The sequence below is a fragment of the Myxocyprinus asiaticus genome, chromosome 3 (assembly GCF_019703515.2).
Source record: "Myxocyprinus asiaticus isolate MX2 ecotype Aquarium Trade chromosome 3, UBuf_Myxa_2, whole genome shotgun sequence".
In the NCBI taxonomy this organism is placed as follows: Eukaryota; Metazoa; Chordata; class Actinopteri; order Cypriniformes; family Catostomidae; genus Myxocyprinus; species Myxocyprinus asiaticus.
In genome coordinates this window covers 25,449,140-25,474,322 of record NC_059346.1, presented here as the reverse complement: position 1 = coordinate 25,474,322, position 25,183 = coordinate 25,449,140, and the positions used below count along the sequence as shown (strand labels likewise).

The window sequence follows — 25,183 nt, the reverse complement described above, 5'->3', positions numbered from 1 at the left end:
TTACACTACAAAATGACATTGAATAGTGCAGAAGTGTGCAGTTTGGGATGCACCTTGTGCCTTTTCTAAGTCTGAAGATTTTTCTGCAGCTGAGTTATTTGCATAAATACCTAGAGTGACCACCGTAGAGTAACCAAGCTTACAAACATCAGTATTTTTTGATAGAAAGGGTGTGAGTGAGTGAGTGAAGAGAGTAAAAGAGATCAAGATGGAAAATGGCAGACAGAAACAGAAAGGACAGCAAAAGCAAGAGAGGAAGAGGAATGTCTATGTAAAACTATGTGAAATCTGACAATTACCTTGACTGTTCCGTGTTGCTAAACCAAAACAGTCTCACATTACTACTCTCATTTTGACTGCAGTGTCAAAGCGTGACACACTCCTCACTTGCAGAAAAGAGCATGTGTATGACAGATGTCTGAATTATGAAGACATAGAGAGACAGATTTGTTTTTGCTTGTGCTGTAAGTCTAAGAATACAGTGGATCCTTTAAGACTTTACTGGAGCTGCTGAGAGCAAGAGACAGAGAGAGACATTGAAAGAGATAATTGGGAGGAGAGCGACAGAGAAGGAGAGAGAGATAAACAGATCAGATATACAGATGCAGGATAATAAGGGAACAGGGCACCTCAACATTTAGAAAACAATCAGAAAACAATGAAATATAATTTACATACAATGTCATAAAATCTCCTCAAGATTAGGTATCCAATAAATTGGGAATATAACAAAACACAAAGGTGTGATTTCGACAACAAAATAATAACCTACAATCAGTGATAACCATCTCACAAGTGCTAACATACTGTACATCATGGCAGAACATGTGAGAATGTGGGAAAAATGCAGTCCTCGAATCTCTGCTTTGAGTCTTCCTCTAACTACCATAGATAATATCAGAGCCTGAAGACATTTCTGACACTAAAACACTTCAAACATACAGTGTAGAGATATTGGGGGTTAATCCCCAAATCCTCAGAAGATCACTAAGAACTAATGCAGAAAAAATTAGGTTTTGTTTTTTCATTTTCTTCTTAATTTCATATTATTGCATGTTTATAAAAACAAAATCTTCATTTCAGTCACAATTTGCTCTAAAGAGATTTTGACAGACATTCTGATTTGCCAATGTTCAGCATTAGATTCAAATTATTTTAGGAAAGTATAAATGATACTTAATACACTTGCAATTACATTTTCATGCAATAAGTAATCCAAAAGTAATCAGATTAACTTACAGTATCTAAAAAGTGTAATTTAAAAGATAACGTTACTGCCTACATTTTGTGTAATTTGTAATCAGTACATTTCAGAAGTAATCTACCCAACACTGTGTGTATAGTATATTGTAATGGGTATACTGTAATGTGTGCACATCTTATTGTATTTATTTAAACTGCATTGATACATGCTGAGCTGAGTTGTGCATTTACTGTCGTTTTATTACCACTCAAATGCATCACATCTAATCAGAATTTAGAGTTGGAACTATCTGTTTTATAAAGTAGTATAACAGTACTGAATTGAAGTTAAAAGATTACACTTACTGTACATCAATGACAGTGACTACCTTAGGTGATAAACACTGATGAGCTCCTGCAGTGGCGGAGTGGAGCATTTCAGTTTGACTGTGAGATAAGTGAAAGAGAGTTTCCTCTCTGCTGCTACAGTATCACTGAGATCAGATGAGCATGAAAACACATCCAGCTGATGCTCTTCTCAGAGCAGAGAGACTCTCATACTGCAGTTACTCTCAAGAGATGACACTCAGAGCACCCCTGCATTTCAAGACCAGAGTCCTCACACAGGTTTAAGCCCCATTAACACACAAGAAATGGAGGCACACATACACTAAAAGACATATTACAGGCACACACACAGCCATACACACAGACCACCTCATCAGGTCCAAACAGAGACATGCTTTAATAAAAGCAGGTTGTTAAGGGTGTGTGTGGAGAGCAACAGGCTATGTTCAAATGAAAGAAGCCTTACTAAAGAATGACTCTATGGGTCACCACTTGACTTATGCTGCCTTCCATTCAAAGTCGGATATGGGATATTCCTACTTGATATATCCGATGTCAGACCATAAAGGCATTCCATTGCCTGATGCTCTGAAGATGACGTGTAAGGAAACAAAACTGTAATGCTTCCGTTAGCTTAGGAGGTATTTCATTGTCAACAGAGACATCTCATAGCAACTCAACTGATAAACAATACTGCAGTGCTAGCGTTTGTTTTACAAGTGTATGATAATCAAAAAAAAAGTATGGCTGCATTCGAAACCAGGAAAATGCTGCCTCCAGAGGCTGTCAATGTTCGTGTCACATCCTGTCTTCTGAGATACCTTCATCTGATCGATTTTTGAAGGCAGCATAGATGTGTCCTTCACTGCCTATGAAATCCCATAATCTTGTGCACGTGGATCCACAGCGGTTGGGCTGAAGAAGAAAAAATGGTGGCTGAAGAGGCAGTTGATTGCCAATTTGTGTATAAAAAAAGTTCTCAATTTTTCCAATTTTTGGTTCCATTTTTAGCAAGAAAGTAGTATTGTAGTTATTAAATATACACTTGGTTATTGCCAAAACTCTCTTGATTTTGTTCTATATTATTAAACCATTGTGATTTGGTTGGACTGAATGAAGCAGCCGCATTACCTTTAGTGGACACTTTAGATGCCGATAATCAGTTGCTAGTATCCTAGCAACGATGTGACGTTATGCTGCCTCCGTAGCCTGTCCAAAACCAGTTTCTGCAGGTACCTTCATACGCAAACGCTGTCTTTGACTGACGGGCAGTGAGGCAACAAGGCAGCTACCTTTGGTTTTGGACACAGCCTATAATTTACAGTGTTTTGAACACCTGTCTCTGCAAATGTTTGCTAAATAAGTTTTATAATCATGTAATGTAGGAACTTTGAGTCATTGATGGATATTATTTAATAAAATGTTTATCATTGACTATGACTGCGGCATAGGTCTGTGGTCTATAGCCACTTCAACTCTGCCAAAACCACCGATTTAGACAGGAAAACCATCTACTGAAAAGCCAACTGACATGTAAAGTGACTAATCACAGTCGGTTTTGTCATTATGGGGTGTTTAGGGGCGGGCTTTTTATATGTTTCATACCATAATTAAAGACCGACATGGGGGAAAAACAATTTATATAATGGCGTGCAAGTCTCTGCTAGTGACTGCACAGAAAACACACGGGAGAAGAAAATGTGTAGAGAGTCTAAGTACAGCACAGAAAACCTCATTATAGACAATTTTACAGACATAACTATGTAATCAAAACTCTGCTCGTGGATATCAACTTTACTTTCTGCTATGTTATTCAAACGAGACTCTGAATATAAACAGCACAAACTCTTCCAAGGGTACTAATGCACTTGATGAGACAAAATGCACTTTTACAGAAAATTTCACACTAGAAAGACAGTCAGGTATGACCAGATGTCAACATATATTGACATGTTTGCTCGTGTCAAGTTCAAGACATTGATGCTCACATATAGAACAGCCATTGGCTCCGCAGCCCCCTATCCATTCACTTTTCTAACTCCATGTGCCCTCCAGATGCCTGCTACTAACAGTCATAAAAATAATGAAAAATGTAAATCCATGTAATTGTGTTTCTTCAACTATGGGCACTTTTGGTCCAGTGGACTTTTAGAAATTATCTCTCTTAAAACACACTTTTCAAACTCACTAGTTTATTTAATGTGTCTATTAACAAGATACAACAGTAGATATGACTGTAAATTAATGTACAAATGTTATTTCCACCACATCTCAAATCACCATTCATTTTGTGGTGGAAATGAAATTTTAATTTGTGAAAAAAATAAAAACTTAAAAAAAGAATTTCATAGCTTGCATTTTAATCTCATAAATACACACAATTAAGTGCAATTAAATTATATTCAAACACTTTTTTTTCCAACTTTGGAAATGACACTGATTTTTCTGTTTCCTTCACACATCACATATCTCATTTTTAATTTCAAGCCTGTTCTTCACTGACACTGTGGTCTTCTTGGTAACCAAGTACACTTTTGAAGTGCTTTTGAAAAGAACTTATTAGGAGCAATATTTTTGGTCAAGGTGAAATGACACCTGAGGGTACGTCATAATTTGCATAAAAACCTTTATAAATAACTTTCACACAATACATATGGAAATTGTTTATGTTTATTTCATACATGTTTAGATTATCATAGTTAAAAAAAAAATTATAATTACGTTGTATTGAAGGATTTTCATATTTTAAGATTGAGTCTTCATCTGAGACCAGGCTAAAATAATCTATACATAAAAGGCATTTCAGAAGTAGCAAAAAGAAATGATTACAGTATGTTAAAAAGTTTCCAGGTCAGTTCAAATGTGACCTTCATATTGCAAAAAAAACAAAACATTTTCAATAAAAATCAACCCCTTGGACATAAGTGCCTGTACTTGAATAAACACCAGTAAATGTAATGATGCATTTCATGATTCATACATAATAATGACCACTGCAAGTCCAGGCGATTTGTAAATGTCTCTCACCTGTGATTCTGAGATGGACACTCGTTTGGACTCAACAGTTGGCTGTCTGGCCACTCGTGCTGAGATGTGGGAATAGCGATCAGCTCCGCCCCCAGAAGACACATATGTCCCTCTTTCCTGCAATGACATCTTCCTGCCTGACAGGTGTGGCCTCTGAAGTGGAGCTTTCTTAACACCTGTCCCATTCTTTACTTCATTGGAGGAGGGATCAGACCTCAAGCAGACAGCCGACATCTTGTCAGCCATCTCAGAAGTCTGTGAGGAATCTGAGTCAAAGTCCGCCCCCATGGAACCAGGATCACTGCTCATCGCCATGACGATGCAGTAGGAGGGGCTTGGAGGCAGAGAGGAGGGGGGTGTGGTTGTTTTTGCATTAAATGTTCCACCTCCAACTTTGGTTTGTAGTTACAGGAAACTGTAAGATAGATTGAAAGAGAGAAAAAAGAAAGAGGAGAATGTAATTAACGTTAAGACAGAGACTTGCCATCTAAAGGTGCGTACACACTGAGAGCGATTTAAACTCTGGAGGTGCAATGTTGCTGTACTGTTGGGACACTTACTCGACTGCAACCCTTACAAAAAAATCTAAACTAGCCACAAACTTGCCGTAAATTTGCAGCACATTTTCCGCTTATTATTTAGTCACAAATGTTTGCCAGAAGTTTGCAGCTCTTTGCCGGTAGTGGTGAACCTCCTGCAAACCTTTGGCAACAATGGACAATTTTTGCAAGTTTGCCACAAAGCTCATTTGCATGTGAAAATTATCAGTGGCGAATTTGCGGCAAATTTGCCATGAATGATTTTCGTAAGGGAGTGTCTAACTGAATCAGAAGGCATTTGCTCATTTACATAAAGTTAAACTTTGCTCAACTTTGTTGCAGTGCATTGCATTGCCATCTTATGTTGCCCCTAATCACCAAGTCTCATCCAAAATGAATGACTTCCAGCAAAGTACTTTTAAGGCAAGTCAGGTAACTCAGCGGCCATATTCGAAATGCCTGTGGGCATCTGTTTCTAGTCATCATCCGAGTACAGCTACAATCTACTTGAATGTGGAAAGACCAAAATCTCCAAAACGGTTGATCAAGATTACGTTTCAAAAACTTATTTCAAATCAGCAATTAAATCTAATAAAACAATGGTAAGTTCAATCTTTTTTCTTTTTCTCAAATCACACAAAAATAATGCTATTTTTCAGGCTGGCCCAGCATATGTGCACCATCATTTTTGAGTAAACAAACAGGCAATATTTTTTATCAAACAGGCAATTGGCTCTTTTAAAATGTAAGGCCCGACTTCCTTTCCTATAGTCACAATATAGAGCATTGCAATGCCTCAATCAAAAAGCGACTGGCTATTTCAACTGTAAGGTGGGACTAAAACCTCCATATTTAGCATTACGATTTCATTCTCTTAACATCTCTGGTTCTGGTTGCTTTGTCGCTGCTAATCACTGTGATCACACCTTAAAACAAAAATTAATTAATTAACCTTTATGGAGATCTTGCAGTAATATATAAGCAAAATCAGTCAAACAAACAATCAAATAGAAGATTGTTCTCGAGAAATGCTTGGTGTTTTGTTACCAAAAACAGGCTGCCCCAACATGACGGCTGATAATAAATGTGTATTACAAAAAAAGATATAGCTGATTCTGTATATTCATACAATCAAATTGTATCTCTTGTCCTTCTAAAACAAAGTACAAAATTTAAAGGCTCTATTTGAACATTATCAGCCCTCTTCATTTTGGGCTCTAATGAGGGCCAGTTATTTCCTGATCACACTCTCCATGGCATTTTTCTATCTCCATGTGTGAATATTACTGGCACCGAGGTGCCTATGAATGAAGTCATCCATACATGACCAGCTAATTGAAAAAGTGTGTTTCTCAGGGAGCCCAATTTCCTCAGACAGGAGATAATTAAGAACCACCACTGTGAACAAGAACTGCTTTGTACTCCATGACTTTGTCTGTGTGTCTGTGTGTGTGTGTGTGTGTGTGTGTGTGTGCATCCTATTTCCCTCAGAGCTTTTAGACTCAAATAATCTATCTATCGGTCTTGGGTTTGTTTGTGGAAGATTGAGACAGTAAGCAAGTTCTTTTTCTCTATTCATACAGAGATGGCAATGTGTGAGACGTCTGCCTGAGGCCTATTGATTTACACGCTGAAGAGTCAGACTCAATCCCCACTGCAGCAGTGCTTTAGAAAGCCAACAGAACAACATTAGCAACATCACAGGACCGTGAACCCAAACAGCACATTAAATCATCCATGAAACAGTAAGATATAATAACATAAATGTCAACATAAAGAAAGGGAGAGAAATATTACACCAGAATTAAGCATAGAAGTATTAAAAACTATATAAATGATAAAAATGAACAAGAACTACATGTTACTAGTGTAACTAGTGTAACTTTTTCGACAACGCAACCAACCAGGATATGATGTCACGCAGGAGGGCTTCTGGTGTAAGTACATAATACATTACAAATAACAAATAATATTATATATAAAATGCTAAAATATATTATAAAATAAATGTAAAAATAAAATATGCAGTTTTGAAATTAGGGATGACACCGATCCGATACCTGGATCGGTATTGGCTCCGATACTGACATTTTTAAACGGATCGGGTATCGGTCCGACGAGCCTGATCCAAATCCGATACTGTGTGTTAGTCATGTTCGTTACGGTCAATCTCCAAAAATGACATAAAAGAACCATAAAAATATCATTAAAGTAGTTCATATGATTTGTGCATTTTATTCAAAGCCACATGAAGACATGCGTTAGCTCTGTGAATCACAAAAGGTTGTGTTTAATAAGTAAATATATAAAATGCACATGCAGCGCCAGTGCGTTAGTGAATGGCTGCTCTGTTGACACACACCCGCGGCTAATTTAGCCTTCATGCGGTGCGTAATATTTGAGCGCTACTCACGAACAACATCTCAGATGTAGATGCCCAATAGTTTGGTTCACTTATAATATGCATTTAGAATGACACTGAATGTGCATTTTACCAGAATTTGAATAAGAAGTGAATTAAACTACTGTGAACTTGCCTACAAACAGACACATACAGGACTTCCTGGAGAGTTCCGAATGTCAAAATTTTAGAAATATTACTGTTGTATTTAAAATTCTAAAAGTCAATAATAATAGTAATAATAATAATAATAATAATAATAATAATTAATAATTATTATTATTTGTTTACAAATTATAACAATATTTAAGTTGAATGGGTTCCAAAAAATAACTGTGAATGAAAAGTGAGCTGATATCTTATAACTAAATTGAACAAAAACCAGATCTGAATCCTTTAAAATCCAGATACATATTGAATTTATAAACAAAAAACAAAACCCTGCCTTCTTTTCTACTGAATACTTAGACTGGAATAACTGTTAATTTTGCTGCTACACTATCCAGTAGACAAGTTAACAATAAAGTTTTTCTTAATCAGCTATACATTTGTATTGAAATAATGTGTAGTTAGAGGTTTGTGTTTCTTTACATATTACAAAGTACCCCCAATTAGTTCCACACAATAATGTAAAGATATTCTAATCTGAGTATACAAAAAACAACAACAATATTGGCGGATACTGAGTTTTCAGATATCGAAATCGGAAGAGTAAAAAGTGGTATCGATGCATCCCTATTTGAAATATGTATTCTTTGTTTTTTTGTTTTTTTATTGACAAATGTAGAACACTACAAAATGTGTTTGTTCGATGAACCAATATGTATTATTTTTTTATTTTTTTGCCTAGAGGTTAGCCTGAGACATTTCGATCTTCTATTGGTCACGCATCCTCTAGTCATACAGATTTGCAGGTCAGAGTTCACCAAATTTGAACTCTTGTATGTGACAGAGTACAAAATTTCTTCGCATGAGCTTGCGTTTCCGGTCTCCCGGGTTCGGATGCATTCGAATGTGATCGAATGTGAGCGAATGGAGCGTGAAGTGTACTGTGACCACCCCTTAATGCAAGTGGTCTATCAATTTGGATGGGATTTTAAAGGGCTGATACAGGTGATGACATCCAGACAGTTGATGGTGAATATAATACTGATATACATATATATGCATTTACCGTTAATACAGCATACACCAGCATAAACACTGGTTGAAAGGGCAGAACCTTTGCAGTGTGTCCGCCCAGAGTCATTACACTGATGCACACACCAAAAACACACAGTAATGATTAAGTATCAGTGATAAAGTGACAGAGAAAGGAGCTCTTACATTTATTTGTTTTACAAAACAAGCCTAGATGGAACTTGTGACAGAAATCCAGGATTTTTCAGCCGCATTTTTAAGGCACATTTTAATTACCACAAAACGCAAATTGAGACATTTATGTTTGCAAGTGCTTTTAATGTGGAGTTCAAAGTGCCGCTTGATGCTGCCGTTGATGCTCTGCTGCAAATCAAGAATGCAGCTTCACCACTGCTGTAACAAAGGGGATGGCCACAGTCTGCCGGATGATTAATATTGTGGAGGATGAGATTTTAAGAGATTTAATGCCCATTGAAATTAATATGCAACCTATGTAGGGACTAGTTTTTTCAATTAGTCAAACTCCCACATAAACTTTGGGAAATGTTTAATGTTCCTTGAATTGGTGTTATTTTAGTGCATTTCTATCTTTATACTGTGGAAGGCTTTGTTTGGAAAATGTTAATAAAGCATTATATTGTTACATATTGTTTTCTTTCCTGCATTTTTACAGGAAAATAAGTATATTTAGAGTCAAATTTCAGCGATTAATCGCTATTAACTACGAAAAATTATGCGATTAATCACGGTTAAAAAAAAATTCTAATACAATGGCAAATGAGGCATACACAAAATTGTGAAAATAAAATAAAAGTGATCTCCAAATTCTCAAATATTGGCAGATTCATCAGTCTGGTGTATTGGTCCATCACTAAATGTGAGTGTCATAAATTTCACTCCACAAATAATTTATATAACGATGTTCACACAAAACAGTGGTCACACAAAGAGTGAAAAACTTGCAATTAATTCATAAAGTGCAAATGCAGAACAACAGTTGAAAAACGTGTAAATGTTTCCATTTACCCACATTACCCTCCAAACCAATCAGACAATTAATTTAATCTCATTATTCAGTTATTATGGTAGGAAAGAATATGCAAATAGTTTATACTTTGGCTGAAATTTCACAGAAATAGCAGGCAACCCTGACTGTCTGTCTACTGGTACCTTTCTCTGTGAGCAAGGCCATGCTCTCTTTACCTCACATCAATGTGTCTCTCTCCTGATCAGACACTGTTTGCTTCATAGAGAGAATCAAAGCAGCGCCTTTGTTTAACAGATAAAAGAAGTGGTTATACAAAATGTAGCACTCTACACAGAAACAGAGAGGTAGAGAGAGAGGCGTAGGGATGGATTTCTTCATCCACTCTCATTATACATTTTCACACATCTGCCTTAATTTCTAACAGCAATTGTCTCGTTCCACATGTTATCCATTCCAGAGAATCCTCTATGAGGGCATGATGAATTACCATAGGAAATGCAGCTTAACAATAGAAATATCATCACAACTAGGAGAGACTGAAGCACAGGGCCAGCTCAAAAAATCAGAGTGAAATACTGTAACACAAATGTCAAGGGTGCCACTCTCAATTAGACATATTTGGGACAGGCTACCTTTTTCTTTTGCTCAAGGTTATCCAAAAAATATGGGGCAAACAGGGCAGGTTTTCTCCTCCTAGCCCCAAATGCCTTTTAAAACTCACAGCCAGTTCACAGAGCCTCTGTTTCAGCTCAAAGTTCTGTTCTCCTGCTAGTCTATCTTGGTAGAGGCTCAACACTGGGGCATTTTTTATATAAAAGCTACTAAAAGATTCAGGCCATAACTGTTTGTGGGACATTTAGTAAACAAACACATATCCGTTGGACAACGCTTGCAAAGACTTAGCATTGCATTGATAACTGTAATTCTAAGCACATTGAATTTGAATTAAATATAGAAACTGTATTTATCACAACACACCTGTGGCCAGTGGAATTTTTATGCTACTTTTAAACAACATCACCCCCTGAAGCACCTCGGGTTAAGTCCTTTGCTCAATGAATTAGGGATGTAAATGTTTAGGAATTTCTATAATTGATTATCATTTGAATTAACCATCACTTAATCGTTAACCTTAATACCACAAAACATGTGGAAAACTCCAAATAGTGTTTATTTTCTATTACATTTTAAAAAACTGAATCATAGTGTTCCTCCCACACCAGATTTCATCTAGCCTTATTAATAACAATTAATAAATAATCAATTAATAATTACCAGCAATGTTAATAATGAATAATAATAATAATAAAAATGCTGGTAGTTCAGGGATAACTCCCTGTGGGCTTCAAAGCTACAACTTTTTGATTTAGCCACAGCCCTCTTTCCAAAACACCGCACAGATACCGTTTAGGGTAGACCGACACAAAGCATGTTCCCATGGTTGTCAAACACAACAGTAGTGAAATAGTGCCCTCAACTGACAAATTATAAATCAGAATATGGCATTAAGCCTCAATTTGCTGCAACGACAACACTATGAGAACACGCAAAATGGTTGACAGGCAGAAGCGCCAGAGACCGCGGCCTGCAAAAACATTTTTATTTGCTGTTAACAAAGGTTAGAGCTGTCACAGAGACTGGTGAGATATCTCATGACACTTATTTCAGAGATATATTTCAGTGGGTAGGAAACATTTCTGCAAACCTTTCCATGAAAAAAAAAAAAATTAAAATCGCTTACAGCACCTTTAACAGCCCATATGCTTAACCATAACCAACCAGGGTGCCACCGCATTCCACAGCTCATTGGACGCTTGACAAGCATGCAGTGAGCCAAGGAAGCAGATAGAGTGCAACAGTCTGGTTATGGAAGTAAAAATCCCATTAATTTATCCAACAGACGAATTGATTTTCAACGATAACTTATAAAACTTTAAAGACAGACCTACCATGAGCTATGAGGTTGTTCATCGAATGTATATGCTTCCGTTGAAGCCATCTGTCTACGTTATCTCAACTTTGTTTAAAAATCATGTTTGATAGTGAAATTCATGGTAAACAACTACATTACCCATGGTACAGCAGAGAAAGATCCACCAATCAGAGAACCGCGGCCAACGAAACCGCGAAACGTGCCTAGGAGCGACCGTGCACTCCCATGACGCACTGTGAATGACTTAATCGAGTCGGTCTCCCTTCACCCTTAAACTACTTATATTTTTGTACATGTCGGGATATTTTGCAATAAACGTAAATATATTGTTTCTATACTTATAATCAACAACCTAAAATCAATAGTTTTATATATTCCCATAGTTTTTTATTCAATGACATCATTCGCAATGCTTCATGGGATTGTAGTCTGTGCACTCATGAAAGATGGTTAGTATACAGACTTGTGCCTTTTTCTTTATGTCTGATTTTCAATTACTTTTTTTTGCCTCAAAACAAAGTTAGTGATGTTGTGATTCACCTCGGAGCTGGTTGGTTTGGTTCATGGCTCACAACTCTTTTATGAAGGATTTTACTAAAAGTCTATGGAAGAAATTAATGGGGAAAATACTTCCGGAACCCAGATGGCTGAAAAAGTGGGTGGGCACTGTTGCGCTCTATTGCTATACCATGTCTCTGCAAGTGAGCGATGCGATAAAACAATTGCTCAGGTTAATAATCAACGGAGCTGTCTACAAGCGTGCGACTTGAGCGATTTTACAACATCACATCATGGTGCTCGCTAATATTACAGGTCATTTGATAACAAAGGCAGAAATAGCAAAAATTTTTTGTGTAAAATGCTACCAGAAAAGCTGCATGATGAAATTGTGAAATTTCACTGCTTTGTGAAAAAGACTACTTCCTCATCCTGTAAAACACCGGATACATTTTTCATATCCACTGGACCTATTTAGAATGTATAATTTTTATAATGTATAATGTATCATTTTATTTTAACATGGTTGGAAGTGATTGGATGATGCTGGCCAATACTTTAAATCAGAATTATTTATGTCTATTTCTGATGTGATGTCTGTAATGTCTCAAAAACATAAATAACAAACACTCCTGGAAACATCATAACAATTTTATAAAAATATCTGACTTTCTATAGCTTGCTATTATTTAAAATTTCACAACTTAGTCCCACTATCCACATACTGTATGTGAACATAAATTTTTAGGGATATTTTTTCGGGAATGTTTTTTAGGGGCTACTAGTTACAAATTAAAAAGGGGAATGGAAAAAGCACACAGCTGTCACGCAGGGGTCTAAGGAGGATACAGGTATTTTCTCTGCCTTGTGAATCAGTAATTTTCATAAGTACTGGTAGGCATGTTTACCAATTTACATAATATACATATCCTATATTATTAATAATATAAATACATAATATTCAAAATATCATCTTATTATCTAATTTTATCATGACAGAATTTTCATTTTTGGGTAAACTATCATTTTACCTACATGCTAAAGTATTTGTTAAAGGTATTTGCCAAGAACAACAATATAAATGTCAGCACATGATTGCATGTCTTGCTGCTGGAAAACAAGTCTCTGAAGAGATGGGCCATAATGCAGGTTATACTCTATGTTATATGAATAAAACTAGAGGTAAGAATTGAGGTAAGAAGTAGTCTCCTTACAAGTTTTATCCATCCACATAAAAGTGGACGGGAAATATTGCGCTCTATAGCAAGAAGCAAATCATGGTTCACGGGTGATGTATACTAAAGGCTAATGGTTATTTAAAAAGGGGAAGAGCCTTTTGATATGTTCCACCCCAACTTCCTGTTTCAATAGCAAATATGTCAACAAAAGTGTGCTCATCAAGCCAATTCATGGGGTCTTATAATAAGAGGTCAAATTTGAATAAACGCTGGCAAATATGGTAAAGCTTTCAGTTAACAATGTGTTAATGAGATTACTCACAGCTCTTTTCAACACATTACCATATTTAAATCTTTTCACAGAATTCAACAGATTTTCCCCCACAATCATGGCAAACATTTTTTTTTACAAGTGCACAGATTCTGTGTTATGTTCTACACATCAGTGTGAGGTTTAAGAAAGCCTTTTGTCTGATACAAATCTCAGCTAAACACAATTAGAGCACATATGCACACAGCAAGAGGGAACCACTACAGTACATCATGGAGAGTAGCAAAGCAGGTAGAAAACTAGGGTGACCAGAAGTTGGTCCCTGTTTTACGAGGTGTGTCCCTGTGTCCCATCATTTCTCTAAAAAATATAATAATGTCCAGTTTTCAGCTGTTAGGCTCAATGATTTTTTTTCTTTGAAATTAAATATCATCAACATCCTTCTTGGTATCGTGTCTGGTATCGACTGCAGGGAAGGGAAGATCTTTTATTGCATTGCACGATGATTTGACGATACTTTCATTATAGTTTTGCAGCAGTCTGCTCAGAAGCTATCTGGTTACCATGACAACGACTCATGCGCTTGGCACTTAGAAATGCCCAAATGAAAATGCAGGTGCAACAAGCTGATCTATTACTTTGCCCAACACGTGAAAATGGAATTGTTGGAATTGTCACTGTAAATGTTCACTTTCCCATGGCCACAGTGTTTAATAAGAGATTGCAGGTTATATTAATACAGCTGTATTGTTTTTTTTAAATAGTACAAGCACGGAAATATGGAATTGCATTTTAACTTTTAAGTTCCAATGTTGCAAATTGTGTGTAAAAATAAGTAGCTGACAAGAAATTTCAAGCACTGACAAGTCATATCATTATTGCACATGCAATATGACATCATATTGATAGAATAGGCTATATGGAATTTGTACATTTTACAAATATCTAAAATGTGGTTAAAATCATATAAAACAATATATAATAAAATAAAGTAACATTTCACAACTAAAATATGCTGTATTGAATTTAGCTACATATTTTAATACAATGTAATATATATATATATATATATATATATATATATATATATATATATATATACACATACATACATACATACATACATACATACATACACACACACACACAGGCATCCAAAAGTTTGGAATAATGTACAGATTTTGCTGTTTTGTAAGGAAATTGGTACTTTAATTCACCAAAGTGGCATTCAACTTATCACAAAGTATAGTCAGGACATTAATGATGTAAAAACTGCACCATCACTATTTGAAAAAAGTAATTTTAGATCAAATCTAGGCAGGCCCCATTTCCAGCATCCATCACTCCAACACATTCTCCTTGAGTAATCATGCTAAATTGCTAATTTGGTACTAGAAAATCACTTGTCATTATATCAAACACTGCTGAAAGCTATTTAGCTCATTAAATAAAGCTTAACATTGTCTTTGTGTTTGTTTTTGAGTTGCCACAGTATGCAATAGACTGGCATGTCTTAAGGTCAATATTAGGTCAAAAATGGCAAAAAAGGGAGACAGACCTGACACCGTGCGAGGTTCGGATGTGTGAACGGCAAGCTCTGCGCACTTTGCTAGTTTAAACACTTTTAATGATATAAACCGGTGAGATTCGATACACTTTGTTTCATAACTGTTCTAGGAGAACAATATGTCAAACAATTCAAAAACCTCGGGCTCTGGAGACATTAAAAGACACTTACGTGCTCAAGCTGACACCCCTCCAGAGGCCTCGAGCCAGGGAACCGATTTCGCCAGAGAAGTGAGGGAAATTTGCCAATATTTGTTGAACATGTCGGCAATGCTGAGGAAGCTCGTTGCTGACTTGGAAGATCTTGCTGTAATACGTCGATCAATCACTTGCCATGGAGACTAAATTCACTGAGGTGGTCGCAAGTGGGGGATGTCAAGAAACGGATCGATTATTTGGAGTCACTGGAAAGGGAACTAGCTGCTAATCCACTAGCGACCAAGGTGGATTTGGAGTGCATCTGGGAGAAATTGGAGGACTTGCAGAACCATAACCGGTGGAATATCCGAATCGTTGGAATTCCTGAAGCCGAAGAGGGTCAGGATATGGTGAAATTCCTGGACACGCTTTTTCCGAATCTGCTTGACATAACAGGCCATAAGCTGGAAATCGAGCGAGCTCAAAGCCCTGCTTTGCGATCTGCTGAGGGAGACAGGCCCCGATCAATTCTGGCCAAATTTCTGAGATGATCCGATAAAGATCTCGTGTTACATGAGGTGAGGAGTAAAGGAAGACTTTTTTGGAAGAACCACAGCATTTTCTTGTTCCCAGACTTTGCGAATTCGACAAGAGAGAAACATGATCGATTCAAGGAATGCAAGAAACTCTTACATCAACGGAAGGTCGCTTTTGCACTGATGTTCCCTGCAAAATTGAGAATAGATGCTAAGCAAATCATTTACATGCCCACAGCAAGCAATGTCCTTCATAAAGTCAATGGAGTAAATTATTTTGTGGTACTCACATTGTAGCCGAATGGAACGACTCACTGAACATTCACTTGACTGTTCGAGGAACTGAGCACCTTTTTTGTTTTTTTTGTGCTGGTTCCGCCTAGCGGCTGGAGTTTGTTTTGTGAAGTAACACTCCTTCGGGACTGTTGAGTGGATGAATCTGCACGTTCTTTGTGCTTATGCCTCCTATTGGCTGCAGTTTGTTTTGTGGAGAATTTATTAAAAGACATTGGAGTGATTAGGTCATTTGTTGCACTCATGTAGCAGTTTTATAGATTATCTGTTGTTTTGTAACTCTGTCTCACAAAATTTGTATAGAAACACCGGACTTGACCAATCCGATGGCAAAATTGTCACGGGGGTTCTCGTAGGCGTACATAGACTGTTTGAGTTTAGAGGGATGGACGGCAGTTAGCGCTGTTGTGCGCGGGGTTAATGCGCACATTTTTCTTTTTTCTGTTTGTTTGGTTCTCGGGGAGGTTCAGGGTTTGATTGTTGCACTAATGTTGGAATGTGGTCTTTATAATTTTGTTTTTGACACACAATCTATTTTTTCTCATATGTCAAAATGTCAGATGTTAATATGAGTGGATTGTCTCTCTCCACATGGAATGTGAATGGGTTGGGGCACCCCATAAAAAGGAAGGAAGGTTATTTCTCTTCTTAAGAGTAAGAAATATGATATAGTGTTTCTTCAAGAAATGCATCTTTCCCCATAGGAAGATGAAAAATTTGGGAAGATATGGAGTGGACATGTTTTCTTTAGTGCTGGCTTAAGTAAGAGCAGGGGAGCCATTACACTGATAAGTAAGCATCTACAATTCAAATGTCTCAAACAGATTAAAGATAAATTAGGAAGAGTCATTGTTTTAGCAGAAATTCATGGGCAAAGTCCTAACACATCACACCTAACACTGATGATCAGGGCTTTTTTATAGATCTTGAAGGGCCGTTGCATGCCGCTGACACCCCTAATTATATAATATTGGGAGGAGACTTTAATCTTTAGATCCACTCAGTCCTTGATCATAGTGAAGCAAAAGTGTGCAAGCCCCCTAGAGCAACACTGACACGTCACAGGATGTGTAAAAATCTTGGTCTTACAGATATTTGGAGACTTTTGAACCCATCTGGTAGAGACTATACATTTTTTTCATCAGTCCATAAGATTTACTATAGAATTTATTTATTTTGTTTTATACCTAAGTCCCTCATTTCATCTGTTGTTGATTGCTCAATTGGAAACATTTTTGTCTCAGATCACGCCCTGTTGAGTTTAGAGGTGTTGCCACATATGGAGAAAAGGAAATCATATAGTTGGTGCCTTAATGTATCCCTTTTGCAAAATCCTGAATTCCAACATTGGCTGAAATCAATGTTTATATGGAGAACAACTGTTCCTCAGTATCCTCTGTGGGCATGGCTTGGGAGGCACTTCAGATGGTTCTTAGGGGCAGGATCATACAGTATGCCTCATTCACCAAAAAAACCAAAGCACGAGAACTCGTGGAGTTGGAAGGGAATATTAAAAGTGCCGAGGCAGAGCTGAAGTGCCGAATGTCATCTTATGGCCTCAGAGAATTGACCAGATTGAATTACAGATATAATACTATTTTGTCGTGGAAGGTGGAGTTTTGGCTATTCAGGGCAAGACAGTCATACTTTGAGTGGGGGGACAAGGCAGGAAAACTTCTGGCTAGATATATAAAACAGAGAGAGTCTTTTTCAACCATTCCCTCAGTGAAATCTGCTGGTGGTGAAATATTTACCTCAGCCACTGATATTAATAATGCTTTTAAAGAATTCTATTTTGATCTCTATAGTTCCATGTCTTCATTAAAACTTCCTAAACTGATGACTGAGCAAAAAAATTATCTTGATTCTGAGATAACCTTGGAGGAGCTTGGCAAGATAATTAAGGCCTTGCCTACAGGTAAGGCTCCGGGGCCAGATGGCTTTGCCGCTGAGTTTTTTAGATCTTATGCTACAGAATTGGCTCCACTTTTGCTAGAAGTTTATACAGAATCATTAAAGAATGGAAAACTTCCGCCAACCATGACGCAAGCCCGGATCAGTCTGATTCTTAAAAAGGACAAAGATCCAAGTGAGTGTAAAAGTTACTGTCCAATTTCCCTGATCCAGTTACGTGTAAAAATTTTGTCAAAAAGTTTGGCTAATCGATTAAGTTTAGTTATGACATCTCTAATACATATAGATCAGGTGGGGTTTATTCAGGGCCGCAGCTTTTCTGACAACATTAGGTGTTTCATCAATATCGTGTGGTCAGTGGCAAATGATCAGACTCCGGTTGCTGCCATCTCATTTGACGCTGAAAAGGCGTTTGATATGGTAGAGTGGGATTATCTTTTTAAGATTCTGAAAATGTACGGGTTCGGGAATACTTTTATTGGTTGGATTAAGTTACTTTATAGACACCCGGTAGCAGCGGTACAAACGAATGGATTAATTTCAGATTATTTTACTCTGGATGGGGCAACCGGCAGGGTTGCCCTCATTCCCCATTATTGTTCTGTCTTGCCGTGGAACCATTAGCAGCTGCAATAAGAAAGGAGGATGATTTTCCAGGGGTGGTGGTGGGAGGTGTGGCGCATAAGCTTCAGTTTTACGCAGATGATATTTTATTATTCATCTCCGACCCAACTAGATCTATGCCTTGCCTCCACAGAATTATTAATTCCTTTTCTAAATTCATGGGATACAGAGTTAATTGGTCTAAATCCGAAGCTTTGGCTCTGACAGCTTACTGCCCGGTAACGACTTTTCAAAAAAGAAAAAAAAAATTGCAAAAAAGAAACAGCTTTCTCTAGAAACTCATCAGTCAATCATTGTTTTGAGGAATGAAGGCTATACAATGCTTGAAATTGCCAAAAAACTGAAGATTTCATACAAGGTATACACTACAGTCTTCAAAGACAAAGGGCAACTGGCTCTAACAAGGACAGAAAGAGATGTGGAAGGCCAGATGTACAACTAAACAAGAGGATAAGTACATCAGAGTCTCTAGTTTGAGAAATAGATGCCTCACATGTCCTCAGTTCTACCCTCTCAACACCAGTTTCATGTACAACAGTAAAGAGAAGACTCAGGGGTGCAGGCCTTATGGGAAGAATTGGAACGAAAAAGCCAATTTTGAAACAGAAAAACAAAAATAAAAGGTTAGAGTGGGCAAAGAAACAGACATTGGACAACAGAAAATTGGAAAAGAGTGTTATGGATCTTAACCTTAATGAGCTTTTGTGAGATCAGCTAGACTATAAGGTGTGTGAGAAGTGCCCGACAAGACAGCCACACCTATGGCTAGTGCTACAGGAAGCGTGGGGTGAAATGTCACCTGAGTATCTGGACAAACTGACAGCTAGAATGCCAAGGATCTGCAAAGCTGTTATTGCTCCACGTGGAGGATTTTTTGATGAAAACTCTTTGAAGTAGTTTAAGTTTTTTTTCAAATTGTAAGAATAATTATTCACGTTATTAATGTCCTGACTATACATCGTGATCAGTTGAATGCCACTTTGGTGAATAAAAGTAACAATTTCTTTCCATAAGAGCAAAATCTGTACATTATTCCAAACTTTTGGCCACCAGTGTGTGTGTGTATATATATATATATATATATATATATATATAGGGCCAGAGTGGGATTCATATTCAGCCCGGGATGTCATGTCCAAGTCAGCCCACACCCAAAAGGGGGGTTGGAGGTGAAGATGATAACAATAAAACAAGATCACAGCAAAAATATGCAATATATGTAATTACTTGAAAATTATCTAAGCTCTCCATGTCATTATACCACATATGGCATTCACTAAGATTTTCACTTTGTCATAAGACATCATTGTATGTGTTGTAAAAATAAGTGAATGTTAAAGGGATATTTGATCATTTCCTCACCCTCATGCCATCCCAGATGTGTATGAATTTCTTTTGCAGAATATGAATGAAGATGTTTAGAAGAACTGTTCGTCCATTCAATGCAAGTAAATGAGAAGCAGTGAGAAACAGATCAATAATTAAGTCATTTTTTACTATAAATCTCCACTTTCACTTTCATAAGCACTCTTCTCTCTTAAGAGTTCTTCTTCTGTTTTTGGTGAGTTACATAAGCATATCGCTCCCTACTGGGCAGGGAGGAGAATTTATAGTAAAAAAAAAAAAAAAACTTAAATATTGATCTGTTTCTCACCCACACCTATCATATCGCTTCTGAAGACATAGATTACACCACTGGAGCTGTATGGATTACTTTTATGCTGCATTTATGTGATTTTTGTACCTTGTGAGTTCTGATCACCATTCACTTGCATTGAAAGGACCAACAGAACTGAGACATTTTTCTAAAAAGCTTCATTTGTGTTCAGCAGAAGAAAGAAAGTCATACACATCTGGGATGGCATGAGGGTGAGTAAATAATGAGAGAAATTTCATTTCTGGGTAAACTAATTTATTTTAAAGACTATCTAGGCACATAATAACACTATAGAACTGTAAATGTTTATAACTCTTTCAAGATGTACAGGCTCACACTTTAAATGGTCAGTGCTTTGTATTTTAGATAATTAAAATAGCAACAGATCCAGTGAAACAATTAAGGTTGAGTGATTGTTTTTACATTTTTACATGCCATCCAAAAACGTGCCATTTTATAATGATAAGAGTGAAATAAAAGACTAAAAATGACACATTTGTACTTTTCTTTTACTTGGAATGTAAATGTTCAGGACAAAGGCAAAATGGTTACTGTCTCTTTAAGAGGGATTTATCGCATGATACAACATTGAAGGCACTCTGTGCAGTTTGTTTCGTTGAGTTTAACCTATTTTCGTACCATGTTGCTGTTGCATCTGTATTCATTTACTTTAAGTATTCTGTTATTATGTGACAGAAAAGAATTTTGCTATTATCATTCTGCACTGCTAGGGAAGAGGATTTCAGAGAGTAATTGATTGAGATTGTGAGACTGCAGTCAGTATTAAACTTGTGATGATCTTGTAGGCTACCTGAAGCACGTTCATCCATTCAGCTATTAGTAGCCTATCTGTTCTCTATGGATCTTCCGTGATACTTCCCGCGCTGTCAAGTGAAGCGGCGCAACATCAGCAACATCAGTTTCGTCTCTCACAGGCTACTCTCTCATTTGTTTGGGTGTGAGATGATAAAATACAGACTGCGTCCGCTATAATACTGATCCTTTAAATACCGGATGTTACGGACTGTGGCAATTGTTATGCGACATATGATAAATGTTTGTCAATCAACATGCGGACCTAAACTGCACAATTTTTGACCGGCCCAGCGGGAATTCTCCCGATCTTCCCTATTACCACTCCGGCCCTGTATATGTATATACACTATATTGCCAAAAGTATTCGCTCATCTGCCTTTAGACGCATATGAACTTAAGTGACATCCCATTCTTAATCCATAGGGTTTAATATGACGTCGGCCCACCCTTTGCAGCTATAACAGCTTCAACTCTTCTGGGAAGGCTTTCCACAAGGTTTAGGAGTGTGTTTATGGGAATTTTTGACCATTCTTCCAGAAGCGCATTTGTGAGGTCAGACACTGATGTTGGACAAGAAGGCCTGGCTCGCAGTCTTCGCTCTAATTCATCCCAAAGGTGCTCTATCGGGTTGAGGTCAGGACTCTGTGCAGGCCAGTCAAGTTCTTCCACACCAAACTCACTCATCCAAGTCTTTATGGACCTTGCTTTGTGCACTGGTGCGCAGTCATGTTGGAACAGGAAGAGGCCATCCCCAAACTGTTCCCACAAAGTTGGGAGCATGGAATTGTCCAAAATCTCTTGGTATGCTGAAGCATTCAGAGTTCCTTTCACTGGAACTAAGGGGCCAAGCCCAGCTCCTGAAAAACAACCCCACACCATAATCCCCCCTCCACCAAACTTCACAGTTGGCACAATGCAGTTAGACAAGTACCGTTCTCCTGGCAACCGCCAAACCCAGACTCATCCATCAGATTGCCAGATGGAGAAGCGTGATTCGTCACTCCAGAGAACGCGTCTCCACTGCTCTAGAGTCCAGTGGTGGCGTGCTTTACACCACTGCATCTGACGCTTTGCATTGCACTTGGTGTTGTATGGCTTGGATGCAGCTGCTCGGCCATGGAAACCCATTCCATGAAGCTCTCTACGCACTGTTCTTGAGCTAATCTGAAGGCCACATGAACTTTGGAGGTCTGTAGCGATTGACTCTACAGAAAGTTGGCGACCTCTGCGCACTATGCGCCTCAGCATCCGCTGACCCCGCTCTGTCATTTTACGTGGTTACGAGTTGCTGTCATTCCCAATCGCTTCCACTTTGTTATAATACCACTGACAGTTGACTGTGGAATATTTAGTAGCGAGGAAATTACACGACTGGACTTGTTGCACAGGTGGCATCCTATCACAGTACCACGCTGGAATTCACTGAGCTCCTGAGAGCGGCCCATTCTTTCACAAATGTTTGTAGAAGCAGTCTGCATGCCTAGGTGCTTCATTTTACACACCTGTGGCCATGGAAGTGATTGGAACACCTGAATTCAATTATTTGGATGGGTGAGCGAATACTTTTGGCAATATAGTGTATGTATGTATGTATATATATATATATACATATATGTGTGTATATATATGTATGTATGTATATATGTATATTTATATTTATATATATTTATTTATGTATATATATTTATTTATCATTTGATATAAAAACTAAAATAAAAACTAAATGCAATGAAAAACTAAACAATCAAATATTTAAAAACTAAACTAAAACATCCAGCTATATGACCCACATTGCACAAATGCCTGTTTTCCCCATTCTATATGTATAATTTGATATAAAAACTAAAACTAAAATAAAAATTAAATGCAATGGAAAACTAAACTATCAAATATTTAAAAACTAAACTAAAACTAACAAAGAACTAACAAACAAAATGAAAACTAAACTAAATTGGAACGAAATATTTAAAACAAAATAGAAATAAAAACTGAATAAAAAATTTAAAACTATTATAACCTTGCAGTAGAGCCATGCATGTTAAGCTGACTCTCTAAACTCACTGCATTCACAGACACTTCAATTGTACTCCCAGGTGCTGGATATCCATTTCAATCCAAAACATCTGTATGCAGACACTCATTCTTCCCGCACTGGAAGAGTTGAGCTCTAACAGGTGTCCTTGTAGAAGCAGAGTGCATTTAAGCAGCTGTTGTAGAGAGTCCCTCCGGATGAGGAGAGATCCATGGAGTGGAGTGAAGGATATGTGATGAGGGAAAACAGGAGGAGGAGAGGTGAATGACTGCAAATCTCCTTGCCCACGTTCTGCCTCCTCTCACTTCAAATCAACACTGAAGCTTTGATGCAAACTGTGAGAGAACAGCGGCCAAACGGCTTTAGCGCTCTAACACTCAGTGGGTGGTAATCTGGAGCTGCTAGAACTAGAACATGCATTTATGTGCTGTTAGACAAGACAGACAGCATTTCATGCAGAACTTACTTCCTGGCAGTTATTTAAGTATGTTCTTTAGGTATGACGGTGATCAGTATGAATACATTCCGAGACATACTTCATACGGGTATGTGGGCATTGTACTCTGACCCGAATATTTGATGTAGTAACAACAATAATGAAAATAATTTCATCTGTTTTTTTTTTATTTTTAAAAAGCACACTTTAAACACAATGAACAGTTTTCTTGGCATATACATCTTTTACAGTTGAAACAAGCCACCCGACTCTCGCTTCTTCGCCATTTTATTGTAATTCAGCAATTTGACATCTCCCATCGTATTATGGGATAGTAAAGTGTAGAGGTAATCAGAGTATTTTTCTACTGTTTTATGAATACTGAGAATTCAGACGTACTACTCATTTGACACATGCTTTTGACATTTATTATAGTACGTAATAAGGTATATTTGGGCACGGGGAAGGTTTTAGGTTTTTATCTGACCCTTACAATTAAACAGGCCATTTTTTTGCTATTGTGAATCCTATGTTTTGTAAACGTTCTCTTCGCATGTGAAATGAGCAGAAACGTTTACTTATTCCAATATTGTTGCAACTGCCCCATGTTCAGTGCGGCCCTACCTATTAAGCGACATACGCGGTTGCATAGGGCCCCGCAACCACAAGAGGGCCCCCTACCACAGGATTAGTATAGACAAATAATTATTTGCACTAAGTGTAAATAGCACTGGCCACACAACTTGGCTGTATGAATGCCAATGGTCCTATCGAACCTGGTAAAACTTCAAAAAAAATATTACACAAGCGTTGAGTGTGCATGGAGACACAAGTATGTGAATTTGACAATTGCATTTTAAGAAACTGGTGTGACAACATTAGTATGCCAGTTGACTTGCAATGCAGGTGATCAAAGTTCAAATTCTCCTTTTGCCATTTCACTCTTCTCCTCATATCCAACCCATGTAAGTGAAGACAGACAGTTGCTATATGCTGTCAGCCCTTGGTGAGTTGTTTATTTTAAATAAAAAAGAACACAAAAGGTGTAAATAAAGTGTCTCAGGGGAGTGTGATAAAACTGAAGTAAACGCCTGTGTTAGCCGCGTTTTATTATTTCTTATTAATTTGCACAGTCTTGGAATTTCATTAAAGATATTTATAGATTAGTGCATGTGAATTGTGTGTTTGATTAGTTTAAAAAAAATGTCTTTCATTTTTGTACTTATGAAGCAGTTGTCTGTTCTAAAAAACTACAGTTGAAATGTATGCATTTTTAAGCTTTATACTTTTGAATAAACTTACCTGTTTATCTGCAAAGTTTAAGCTTGCTTCATTATTGATGTTGGGTGTTTGATTAGGTGTACCTATAGGTAAGGGGGGCCCCATTTTGAAAATCTGCTTAGGGCCCCCAAAATGCTACAGCCGACCCTGTCCATCCTTCAATAACCTCCTATTTGCAAAGTCTGCATTACATTGTGACAGGTTCACAAAACAGACTGTACTGGTCTTTAGTTCAGTCATGCCAACTCTCCGAAAGATTTAGCATGTGAATGTGGGTATGACATAATGATAGGATATTGGTCTTGCCAGACTAGATCTGCTATGCTGCTGCTGCTGCTGCTAAAGAGCAAGTACAGAGACTTGCTACTGCTACAAAAACACATA

At 37.5% G+C, this 25,183-nt stretch overlaps 1 protein-coding gene across 10 annotated transcripts in view; it reads right to left on the bottom strand.

Moving 5' to 3' along the window:
• LOC127422083 (calcium/calmodulin-dependent protein kinase kinase 1-like) overlaps nt 1-25,183 on the bottom strand; it is a 192,671-nt gene that overhangs the window by 94,577 nt on the left and 72,911 nt on the right. For 9 of the 10 annotated variants that reach the window (XM_051665458.1, XM_051665449.1, XM_051665441.1 and 6 more), the window contains one exon: nt 4,558-4,972. In XM_051665458.1, coding sequence (XP_051521418.1) covers nt 4,558-4,872 — 315 coding nt within the window. In that variant the 5' untranslated portion in view covers nt 4,873-4,972. Of the gene's footprint in view, nt 1-4,557; nt 4,973-25,183 lie in introns of those variants that run through there. The other variant, XM_051665484.1, reaches the window with a different exon arrangement.